Source organism: Geotrypetes seraphini, chromosome 4 (assembly GCF_902459505.1).
Source record: "Geotrypetes seraphini chromosome 4, aGeoSer1.1, whole genome shotgun sequence".
Classification (NCBI taxonomy): domain Eukaryota; kingdom Metazoa; phylum Chordata; class Amphibia; order Gymnophiona; family Dermophiidae; genus Geotrypetes; species Geotrypetes seraphini.
Window position 1 is genome coordinate 209474279 of NC_047087.1, and position 12914 is coordinate 209487192.

A 12914-nucleotide genomic window follows, 5' to 3' on the forward strand; every position below is an offset into this window, starting at 1 on the left:
TTTTGCAAATGTTTTGCTCGTCTTGCAAAACACTCACAAACCGGTGCACTCGTAAACCAAGGTACCACTGTACTTTACTGCATGGTGACCCAAGGTCCTTTCTTGCAAGGAGAGCAGCAGTCCTTGGTCACCTCATAGGTTTAAGAGGCATATGTAGTTATGTGAAAGTACTTTTTCTTCTTAATATGTCAGATATGCTTCAGTTAGATTCAGTTTTTAAACAATAGTTTTATTCTTTCCCAATTAACAAATACAGCACAGTACCTTCTGCTGAATACAAGAAAATGCCCATCATCCCTTCCCCGTCCTGATTTCTTAACACATCAACTCATCTAAATTACAGTTTGTAGCATCATGTACACTTACAAGCGATAGAACTGCGGTTCAGGGAAGTAACGCTTTGCACCAACTGGATTAATGTGCCGAGGTTCTTGCACAAATTGACCTTGTTGAAAAGAGCATTTCTACATGATTTATTCCACACTTTCTCACCATTGCAGGCATTGTTGAAGATTATCAGTTGCCATATTATGACATGGTGCCAAGTGATCCATCCTATGAGGATATGAGAGAAGTTGTGTGTGTTAAGTGTTTACGCCCAGTGGTATCGAATAGGTGGAACAGTGATGAGGTGAGTCTAGTAAAGGGGAAGCATATTAACCTGTGGCAAGACTTTATTCACCCTTCTAATAGATATCTGAAGCAGACATCCCAAATAAAAGATTTTTTTTTCCCAATTTTAAATAGTGTGTTTTCTGGCTGCTGACATGCCACTGGTCAGAGGAGTGAAATAGAGACTGGATTGGGCCACCTACTGCTGTCCAGTGCTTTAAGTCCTTGCTGTCATCATTTGGAACTTGAAGCTTATGGCCTACCCTTTCTGTTCCTCGGCTCTTCCCCATGTCAAGCTAGTACTGGCAAAACCTGTGCTTCTTTCTTTGACAAAATCCTCTTCTTGTATCTAAATAGCAGCACAGTTTGAACCGCACTGGATTCTGTAAAGGGTGTACAGCGTTTCAAACGGCACTGCTGCAAGAGGACGTTATGAAGAATTAACTTCCAGCAGAGAAATGTGTGTTTTACTAATGCCAGCTGGATACAGTTCTGACCTTGAGGGGTTAGAAAAGTACTGTAATAAAAGTTACACAGTAGAGAATGACATGGGGACAAATTTTTCCCTGTCCCCGCAGGAACTCAATTTCCCTGTCCCTTCCCCGCGAGTTTTGTCCCTGTCCCAGCCCCATTCCTGTAAGGTCTGCCTTAACCACACAAGTTTCAAACACTCATGACTTTAAAGTGTTTGAGGCTTGTGCAGATGAGGACAGAGGTTGCAGGAATGGGACAGGGACAGCAACAAAACTTACGGGGACGGGACAGGGAAATTGAGTTCCTGTGAGGACAGGGAAAAATTTGTCCCCGTGTCATTCTCTGTGGGATGGGAAAATGATTTCCCACGGAAATGGGGAAAAATATGTCTCCGTGATTTTCTCTATTGCACAGCCTGTATTCCTGAACCTGTCATGACCACTGCCACCATGGAAGATTACCTGTGAACCAACTCAGAAACTGCAGCAGATAGTAGAAGGAAGCAACATGGAAAAACTCCTAGTTTTGCCTTTTTTATAATTATCTTTTTGAGATAGATACTGGGTGACAAGACAGAAATTAGGAAATAAGGAGGCAACAGAACAGGAGGGGCAGATAAACTAGGTGGGGTGTAGAAGAAAAGGGAATATGGGTTGAGGAATTAAGTGGCAGAGAAGGGGTGTGGGGAGGAAGGAAAGCATAGGGACAGGAGAGATAGATGGCGGAAAGAAAAGGGAGTTTGGGAAAGGGCACAAGAGTAGAAGAGAAGAATAGCACAGAGAATGAAAGGTGATTCAGAAACAGGAGCAAACTTAAACTTCAGTAGAAGAGAACTGGGAAGCTGCTCCAGAGAACACTGACTCAGTGAATAGATGAGGAAAATAATGAAAACTCTTAAATATGGAAGGGGAAGTGCAAGTTATGGGCAGGCAGGAAGGGGGGAGAGCAGGAATTCCCATGTATATTGGTGGAGAGGAGAAAAAGTATGACGATATCCAGACTGGTTGGGAGACATAAATGAATGAGGGGAGGGTACAAGCACTCAGAAACTGTTGGGGGTTTGGGTCAGAGAATGAGGTTGGGAGTTAGAGGAGAATTGGAACTTGGAGTTTGAGTAGAATGAGTGGGAAATGTAGGGAGAATGGAAACTTGGAAACTGAGCAATGTTTGGGATGTCTAGCAAGGACTTGGCAATTGATTGGGGCGTATGAATGTGGGTGTATAAGGTGGTCTGGGAACATAAAACATAAGAATAGCCTTACTGGGTCAGACTAATGAAGCTCACTAGCCCGTTCTCACGATGGCCAATCTAGGTCACTAATGCCTGGCCATAATCCAAGGAGTAGCAACATTCCATGCTACTGATCCAGGGTAAGCAGTGGCTTGCCCCATGTCTTTCTCAATAACAGACTATGGACTTTTCCTCCAGGAAATTGTCCTAACCTATACTATCTGCTCTTACCACAACCTCTGGCAATGCGTTCTAGAGCTTAACTATTCTCTGAGTGTAAAAATATTTCCTCCTGTTGGTTTTAAAAGTATTTCCCTGTAACTTCATCGAATGTCCCCTAGTCTTTGTAATTTTTGACGGAGTGAAAAATCAGTCCACTTGTACCCGTTCTACTCCACTCAGGATTTTGTAGACTTCAATCATATCTCCCCTCAGCCCTAACCGTTTTAGTCTTTCCTCATACGAGAGAAGTTCCATCCCTTTTATCATCTTGGTCACTCTTCTTTGAACTTTTTCTAGAGCCGCTATATCTTTCTTGAGATAAGGAGACCAGAATTGAATGCAATACTCCAGATGAGGTCCCTGTATTGTTCCAGATGGAACGATACAGGGGCATTATAACATTCTTAGTCTTGTTAACCATCTCGTTTTTAATAATTCCTAGCATCCTGTTTGCTTTTATGGCCTCCGCCGCCACACATTGTGCAGAATGTTTCATCATATTGTCTACGATGATACCCTGATCCTTTTCTTGGGTGCTAATCCTCAAGGTGGACCAGTAACTGTGATTTGGGTTATTCTTCCCAATGTGTATCACTTTGCATTTGTCCACATTAAATTTCATCTGCCACTTGGACACCCGGTCTTCCAATTTTCTAAGGTCCGCCTGCAATTTTTATAATCCACATGCATTTTAACAACTTTGAACAGTTTAGTGTCATCTGCAAATTTAATCACCTCACTCATCATTCCAATTTCCAGATCGTTTATAAATAAGTTAAATAGCACCAATCCCAGTACAGACCCCTGCGGCACTCCACTGGTTACTTTCCTTCATTGAGAAAAATGACCATTTAACCCTACCCTCTGTTTTCTATCTGATGAGATCAGGATGTGAAATGGAGCTGGAAGGACTGTAAAATTAAAGCAAGTTTACATGGATCAGCATGGGAAGGTTGCTCAATAAACAAGGCTTATGGTTAGTTTGTGTGAGAAGAGGGTGGAGGCAGCAGCACAAATAGGCTCTGGAAGGCTGGGAAACTTGTCTGACTTTTAGGGGGTTAGCTTGTAAACTGGTGATGTAAGTAGATTAATGAGGAAAGAAAATTTACTTTGATACAAGCTGCCTTGGGGTGGGGGAGACAATGCTAGTTGGCTAGAAGTAGATGACAGGGTGGGTGGGTAGGAAGAACAGGGTGCAGGCTTGTCAGCTGGAAATAATAAAGGAAAAGGTTGACTTGCATATGAGCAAGAAGAAGAAATTAGAGAGGTGAGAGGGAGCAGAACCAGCATTTTTAATTTACCATGAAAATTAGCAATCTCTGGTGCTGAGATATTGCAGTTAGTGACACTTTTGCTAATCAAGGTGAGGTAAAAGCCCACCTTTTACTGCGCCATGATACTCCCCCCCCCCTATTCTTCAAAGCCTTTATTTCCCTCTTTCTCCATCCTAGATTCTGACACCTCACTCTCCAGAGTCCAAATTCTCATCATCTACTCTCCTTTTCCTTACTCCATTCTCTCTTCCTTTTCTTCCTCATTCCCCAATACTTTCTCCTCTCATCCTTGTACCTCTCACCTTCTTACTACTACTACTACTACTACCGGTAATAGTCACAGTGGTTTATTGGGGTTTTGAGTAATGAATATCCACATTTCTCTCTCTTTTTCAGTGTCTCAGAGCAATATTGAAGTTAATGTCAGAATGCTGGGCCCACAATCCAGCTTCGAGGCTCACAGCACTGAGGATCAAGAAGACACTTGCCAAGATGGTGGAATCACAGGATGTAAAGATATGACAAAGTAACCACGGGGAGCACATTGTGATTCTTGGACTTGCTGAAGACAAGAAAAAGGGATGCAGTGGAAGGAAATAGCAGTGGAGACTCTCCTTTAAGTTTCTCACTACATTAAAGCATTAAAGGCTGCTAATTATTAATTCTACTAGTACTTTATAGAATGATGCTTCAGATCCTCTTTGAGAGCCTCTGTAAGTTTCATGGACAGCCTTTGTTTTATTCATTTTGGTTCAATGCATTTTGGTTTTTTTATGCATTAAGACTGTGTCAAACAGTTAGACTCCAGTTAATTCTGGCATTGATTTTCATGTCCAGACAGTGTCGTGCTTTCTGTGAAAGCCTTAAAAAGCTAAACAAACTCAACTGCAGAGCTGGAGGATTTAAGCTTTCTTATTTTTTGCCTTCTACTTGATGAAATTCTACAGAAATAGCCAATTCCTACAGACTTTATACAACAACCGTGAAAGTTATGGAACTGCCTGAAAAAGATCTTGGATTGAGCATTTCTTGGTTTTTGACTCATGCCAGGTTTCTTCTGTTGCCATTATCCCAAATTAGAATTACTTATAGGCTATTTTCCCGTTTCAGGAGTTATTTGACAGTATTTATTCATTTTCAAGTCACTTGGTTTGTTACAAGAGAAGTATGTTTCCCCAGATATCCATTCTTTCTTTGCTTGAACATAACCATACCTATGGGGATTATGAAGATCTTCCATATTTCTCTCTGATCTTCTGGACCTAGGATGGCAGGAGAGGAATTTTTGAAAAATCTCTTAGGGTATGTGATCACTGTGTTGTTATGGCCAGTCTTTTAGTACTTTGTATTTTATGTCCAACAGTTTGAGCTAGTCTTATTCCTGGAGTATCATGGTCAGTGTCAAATGTCAGCAACTAATATAATCAAATTTGAAAGAGAAAATTTTTAAAACCTAATAATATTTTTCTTAGAAGTTCATAGAGCTGTTTAGGAAATAAACCCTCTTGAAAAGTTAAAACATTGTAGGAAAGAATTTGGTAATCATTTTAAATGCCTTTAGTCAGGGGTGGACTGAAGGTGATCTGGGCCTTGGGCAATAAGGGTCATGGGCCCCTAACCACCTTTCAAAGATGATTAAATTAGATGGAAGCTAGGGGAAAGTAGGCCTCCTTCTTTTGTGGGCCTTCAAGTACTGTCCTATTGTCCCAATGGTCAGTTCACTCTTGCCTCTAACCGTGGACCATTATGCATGTTGTGAATCAATTTCAAAAAGGAAATGGAATCGTATGTGTGATTTGGTTTAAATAACTGACATCATCCCTCTGTTTGTATAATACTCATGTGTACCAAATCATTCCTCTCCTAGCTGCCTGTTAAGCAAATACATAATAGACCCTATATAATGCAGCTCAATATCATATAGGCCCTGTAGAACGTGTTCAAGGGGTGGACTTTTTTTTTTCTTTCTGCTATTATGTAGTATTCTTTGGACCCCCATAGAATGAGCAGATTCACTTATAATGCGGTCAAATATCTTGGACCCCAATATCAGCATTATTTGGGGTCTGTGGTGTAATGCAGAAAGTATTTTGTAACCTCCAGACAGTTTGAGCACAAAAGCATTTACTATGAGGAAAAGCCTTGGGAAACTTTGGCCATGGTAGAACAGCTTTAAATTGAAACTTCATCACCTTAGGTCCAACCCAAACTTTACCAAAGAAACATACAGCAGTCGTAATGCAAAATAGAAGCGATGGGGTAGAGAAGAAAATCCATCGGAAGAAATCCTTTCCTGAATTACAAGTGTGAAATCTGAATTAACAAATTGAAAATGCAAATTCTGTTTCTAAAACATATTGGATATTGTGCATATATTGCATTGATGGGGGAATTCGTGAAAGGGCGCTAAGCATATTAGCATGTGAAATTATGTTTATGCGCGCTAACTACTAAAGACACCCATTATATTCCTGTGGGTGTCTTTAGCAGTTAGCACGTGCTAACACAATTCCCCCGAAGTGTCTTTCCCCTCAGTGTATTTTCTTGTGGTATCTAGGTAAACAACATTTAGGTTTATATTTCATAAGCAAGAAACGGGTCAGGTAAGAGTTGCAGTATTTATTCTCTATCATGTTTTATAGGGCTTATTTGACAAAAACATAACATATAGGTGGTAATTCTATATATTGTGCCAAAAGTTAGGCACCAGAATGGACGTTAACTGAAATTAAACCCCAAAACGGAAGTGGGGTGGGGTTGAGGAGGGAGGCAGGTGCCTTAAGTTCACTTGGTTGCTGTTCTGTAACTGGGCAAAGAGAGTGTTCACAGGGGAAGGACATGGAGTAGGTTAAGAGCATTCTGACTTATCATATAGGCACCTAACTGCTGCATTTACTGTAGATGTTTACATTTACATCTGCTATAGAGCAAGTGTAAGTGGTAGCTGCCTATTGCTGATTTATGTTAATATTCTGTAACCATTAGGTGCACAAATTTGCTGTTAAGAATTCTAGATAGATGCCTAAATTTGGGGTGTCTAACTTATTAGCACCCTCTATAGAATTGCCCCCATAATGTACAATTCTATTGACAAGTTTTCCCTGAAACATTTTGTCTGCATTTATGCAATTGGGCTTTCCACGCATTATTTGAATGTTTACCTGAGCTGTTCGGGGATATTTCTCATGTATCGGTGATTTTTTTTTTTCCTTTCAACACAGCAAATGCTAATAAAGTTTATATTATACCAGTTAGACAAAAGTAAGGGATTTAGTTTAAACAAAACATTTGTGGCTCATTGCCAAAACCAAAAACCCATAGTCTGTTTCTAAGGCCAAAGCTATCAGGAATGTCATGCTTACCAGTTTGTAGAGTCAGAAAAAAAATGAATTGCCCTGCTTGCAGGGTGAAGTGGGGGCTTATTTGTGCAGGTTAATATGAATAATTTGCAAGTTTTTGTTTGCTTTATTCACAGTGGTAGAGCAACCTTGATTATAAGGTGAACTCTAATTTCAGATGCTGTAAGAAAGGAAAAAACAAACAATTTGGAGACATTTCAATTATAAGATGATAATAAAGTAAGGAATAAATAGCCCTTTCATCAGACAAATGCAATAAATTTGCATACGTTGCATCATATATTATTCAGTAATGGTCCTCAAACCATGACCCATAGTATTTACTTCCCAGCATCACAATGTAAGACACCACCGTTTTAAAAAAATATATATTGTAATTCACTTTCATTGTCTTTTCTATGGTGTTCCTGAATGGTATAGTGGACACCTTACACAATTTTGCAGACTAGATGCAAAGAGGTCCCAGTGACTGGGTACACAGGAACTGAGACATATGAGGCTAGAATGATTGGAAGTGCTAGAGTTTAGGAATAGGTAGGGCTTGAGGAACCTTGAAAATTAAGCTGTGCCACAGGCAACAGCTTTTTCTTGGCCAGTCTTGCCACCTTGAGAGCTTACCTATGAGCAGTGGGCTTAAAAGTGAAATGATGACTCTTGTGAAGTGCCAGAACACAAAGTGTGTTAATTGTGTGTGTTTTCCCAGTCAGTTTTTAAGTAGGACTGGCAATAACAATAATTCCATCACGAAACCAAGGCTTTCAGATTTGCATTCCTGCTAGAGTGCACTGGCTGTTGTTAAAGCATAGCTCCATGGTGTTTACTTGGTTTTCTCTGCCATAAAGTGTTAACCTCTGATGAGTAGGGTTGTCTCAAAAGCCAAACGTTAATTTGGGCGCCTTGGGAGCCACATGCAGTCTTTATAAAGCCAAAGCTATTTGTATCTATTTAAAAATTAATATGATAAACTGAAGAGCATCACTATGGATACATATTCTTTGGAGTATTCATACGACCCCCACCGGTGTTGAAGTTGTTGAAGTCTGGGAAATTGATAGCAAAGTTCAGGTGTGATTTTAATGTGAATTTTTAATGGTTGAAGGATGTGTGTGGCTGCCCCATTCTGCTCCTTTTCTTTCTTTTAAAATGTGCCACATGGATTCAGCAGCTTTTCTAACTGTATTTTGCTTACAGGTAACTTTTGTTTTTATGTTGTAGCACAAGGCTAGAGTACTTGCTGCATTTATAGTTCAATGCAGTATTTTTTTTTAAACTTCTGCACAAAAGACTAGATTCAGAAAACGGTGCAGAATAAAATCCATACAGAATGCTACTGTATAAATGGCGCTCCGAGTTGAGCGCTATTTATAGAATAGTGCTTGGAGCCAATTTCCACGCTAAACTTTGGGCACAAGGATTTACACCCAACTAAAATCTGAATGCCCCTGACCTGTGTAGAGCCCCTCCCATGGCCACACCCTTTCTTGAGTTGCACGCTATAAGACTAAAAAAATATTATAAAATAGCGCTTAGGCTCCTTCATTTACAAATCCAGAGTGTTGCTAATTAATGCCAGTAATTAATATTAGGACTCAGTTGTTGGTTTTAATTAGCTTGATAGCCAATCTAGTTGCATGTGCATCTCAGGATAGTATGCAGTCTTACATGCAGGAATTTGTGCACCATTTATAGAATCCAGGGGAAAATATGTTTTTAGTAGAAAATTGTGTAGGTGGCTTGAATGTGGAGAAGAAGGTACTTCTAAAATCAGCCTGCCGTACGTGTGTATAACATAATGCCTGATTTTGTATGTGATACAAGTTGTAAAAGGGGCAGTCCCTTAGGTTGCTGATTACTCTGGTAAATGAACAACACAGCTTGTGAGCTACTATCCCACAAGCAGTGCTATTCTGGAAGTCAGGAGCTAGCCCCTCCCCTGTGGCTGTATCTGTGTGCCCTGCTGTAGAAGTGATCTCCAGTTGCGCCAGCATTTCTGACACTCCTTGGCAAAATGGTGCCCCTAGTGGTAGTTTTGCATTAATATCTCTAGACTAGAGAGTCATGTTTCCTTACAAGGAACTATTGCTGTGGTAAATTAAATCAAGCATTGCTATGGCCCTTTAAGTTGCATTAAGGGGCAAATAATGCAACTAAAAGTCAAACACACTATCTTTCCACTAGACGGGCTTAGACAGTAGAATGGGTAGATAGCTGTCCAAGTGGCATGCAGAGCTGCTGAGTTAACACAAATATGTTAATGATTTGTGTAATTTTATAGGCTGCTGTGCCCTCTTGCCATGTTAGGTAGGACTTATCAGCTATTAAGTTAAGCTTTTACTTCTACTGTAGATCTCCAGTTTCTCTGAGAATGGAGGATTACATTTTTTTTGTTTTTGACAGCTGAGCATAGTGTTAAGAGCTAAGAATGAAGGTTTTAACTCACAAACATCAGCAGTCCTATGTCGAGATAAGTGAATAATGAAAATTTTTTGAAAGTATAGTCGCATTCCACTAGTGCTACTAGTTTTGTAGAAGGTGGGAGCCTGCAGGCCTAAGAGCATGCGCAGATACTGAAAGCCCTACTCTGATCCAGTCAGCGCATAAATTTGTCAGCATCTGCCAGGAAAGCAAATGTCGGAAAGTGAAGAGCTGATTATCAGGGGAGGCGAGAAATGTTGGCTGCTGTAGCGGTAGCACAAACAAAAGGTTGACCCTTGGTACTTCACAGAACCGGGAGTCTGACGAGAACAAAAACTGCGTAGAGTTTCGCCCAGGATTGTTTTTAGTCTTTGATCCATGAGTTTTCGTATGAGGACCTTCAGGGACCTCAGAGGAAGACAGTTTTGTCAAAGCACGGACTGTGTTGGGTCCATAGTCCCTAATGATTTGGGTCCTAGGTATTTCTTCATGTGGATTATTGGATTGTACTTTCATTAAAGCCTGCATCTTGAACATCATTCTCCACAGTGTTTTTGTTCTCGTCAGGCTGCTGCAGCGGTGCCAGCATCGGGGGCCCCAGGGGAAGGAATAAGGAGGGAGGGAGGGGAAGGGAGAGGGAGGAGATAGAGACACAAGAGAGGAAAGATGCTTGACATTGTGGGGGTAGGGTACAGAAAAAAATGTTGGTTGCTGCGGGAGGATACTTGAATATAACCCACCCTGGTTTATATTTAGTTAAGTTTTCCACTTTTTTTTTTGGGGGGGGGATTGGTTTCTTGGTTTATACCCGAGTATATAGGGTAATTTTATTTTGTAAACAACTCTGACCTGCATGTCAGAGCGATAGAGAAGGGATTAAAACAAACATACTTTGATATAGATAAGTAGAAACACACAGACTCTTCAATATTTACAGCCCAGTGGAATGTGACTCCAAAGAAAACGCTTGCATATCAATGTTAAAGTAACAGAGGCCTTTTTCTTTCTTATTTTCTTCCACTTTTTAAAGTGAAGCAATAGCCTTCGGTAGGCATGGACAAGTTACTGATAAAAACAATTTACTGTAGATAAAATACATGACATGTAATACATATCATAAACTGATGGAGAAAAGAGAGCTCTTACATCACTATCCTTCAGATTTTTGGTTCTACTGCCTCTTCAGTAAAAAAAAAAAACCAACAAAACATACAGACTGAAGACTGTACATACTGTATAATATAAATAAAATTATTTTTCAGCAGTAGTAATATACCATTAGTCCTTTATATTTAGGACTCAGCCTAAAAATCTGATCCAAATTACAGTTGATTTCATTTTATGAGTATAAGAAAAAAAATATTACTGCTCTTTGCCTTTCTTGACTGTTAATGTGTCTCCCTCCCTCACACCCCCTATTGGAAGCCTAAAGGCGATGCCAACCATGATGAAGGCTCTTTGCATCTAATGTGCCTTTCCCACTGAAACACGTGCCTATATAAAGTTAGCCATACTTTCCTAGCTCTGACTGAATCATTTGCTGAGTAAACCTTTCCTGTAAAGTGCCACCATTTTGTAACATATAAAATGCCTATACCATTTTTCCTTTAAATCTTTAACTTGAGCTGCCCAAGTAAAAATGTACCATGAAGTTATGTTTTCACTTCCTGATAAGACCACATTAAAACTTGCAAATTTATTGCTTCAACTTATGCTGTATCTAATCATACCAGCTTTTAAGCCACAGTATAAGGAGGGCCCTCTTTTATTAAACCGGGGCAGAGGTTTCTACCAAAGCCAGGGCGCTCCAACGCTGCTCCGATGCTCATAAGAATTCTGTGAGCAACGGAGCATTTAGCGCTCCAGGCTGCGGTGGAAACCTCTCTACTGCGGCTTAGTAAAAGGGGGTGGGGTTGGGGTAGGGTAAGCTTGTAGAAGTTATTTGAAATGATCAAGTAAAAAAAAAAAAAAATCCCTATAGAAAACTAGTTAAGGTAATAAGTATATTTTTATCAGGTATGGTTGCTGAATGAAAAGAGCATTTACAACTAGAATTACTAAACATGTGCTACTTTGAGCGTGTGCCATCGCCATTAATAAGCATTAGTATTAAGTAGGTTTTGTTACATAAAATGAGACTGGGGAAAATTCAATAAATGGCACAGATTAATTTAAAAAAAAAAAAATCAGCTCTCAACGTTATTTTGTAAAGGGTATTCCGAGATGAGCACTCTTTATAGAATAATATTGTAAGACAAATTCCACACTCAACTTTGGGTGTGAGGACTTAATGTCAACCGAAACCTGGTATAAATTCTGGCACATAAGTAGGATGCAGGTTGGTTCATAGACGAAAGCGCACGAGGACAAAAACTCTAAGAGAAATGTGTGCAGGACGTCAGCACGCCGGATTAAAAGGTAACTTATAGGGGAACTCCCCTAATTTTACTTAGAAGTGTTGGCGCTGCCGTTGGGGGGGGTTTAGTGGGAGGAACTCCCCCATTAGAGAGGAAAGTGTAATTTTTCCCAGTGTTTTAGTGAAAAATTACAGTTTCTTCTGTAAGTGGGGGGTTCCCCCACCCCCTCTTAACAGCAGTGGCAACACTTCTAAGTAAAGTGGGGAGTTCACCCACACACATACCCTCAGAGTGCTTTAAAGTTACCTTTTAATCCGGCGCGCTGATGTCCTGCGCGCATTTGTCTTAGCGTTTTTGTCCATGTGCAGTTGTCTGGCGTGCTTTAGTCCCGTCGCCATTCTATAACACTGCGTGCATCTTTGTGAATGCCCCTGACCCACCTATTCCCTTTCCATGGCCATGTCCCCTTTTGAGTTGCACATGATCCAATTTAGGTGCCCATTTTTACAAAACAGGGTGGCAAAACCTAACTAGTACCAAATAAGTGCTCGATAACGCCGGTAATTCAATCATTGGAGCTTATTAATTAATTCAGGCGCCCTTTATAGATTCCAGGGGCTGGTGTATTAACAGCATAAGTACACTAATATTAGTGCATTCTAGTAACTGAGGGTGTTTTATCTTTAATTGTCAGCTGTCAGAATATGTGCCTGTGTCACTGACAGCTAAATTTACCACAAGAACTAAATTACTGAACATTGCATCTCTGCCTCATTAGATAGCAGTGTCCATATTAATGTATTTCATACCTCTGCCCTATGCTGGAGTTGGGGGACTACCAGTCATTAAGATCATAGTATTATAATCCATGTTTGTCTGCTGTCCATTGTTTAAACAAGGAAAGTAGTGTAAACCAATATTTCCTTCTGAGGAGGCCCCTAGCTGAATACTACTACTTACCAGTTATATA

General features: G+C 40.2%; 1 protein-coding gene across 2 annotated transcripts in view; it reads left to right on the top strand.

The window, feature by feature from the left end:
• Window positions 1–10795, top strand: part of BMPR1A (bone morphogenetic protein receptor type 1A) — a 242224-nt gene extending 231429 nt beyond the window's left edge. For both annotated transcript variants that reach the window (XM_033941864.1, XM_033941865.1), the window contains 2 exons: window positions 501–631; window positions 4210–10795. In XM_033941864.1, coding sequence (XP_033797755.1) covers window positions 501–631; window positions 4210–4335 — 257 coding nt within the window. In that variant the 3' untranslated portion in view covers window positions 4336–10795. The remainder of the gene's footprint in view (window positions 1–500; window positions 632–4209) is intronic.
• The last annotated feature ends 2119 nt before the right edge of the window (window positions 10796–12914 follow it).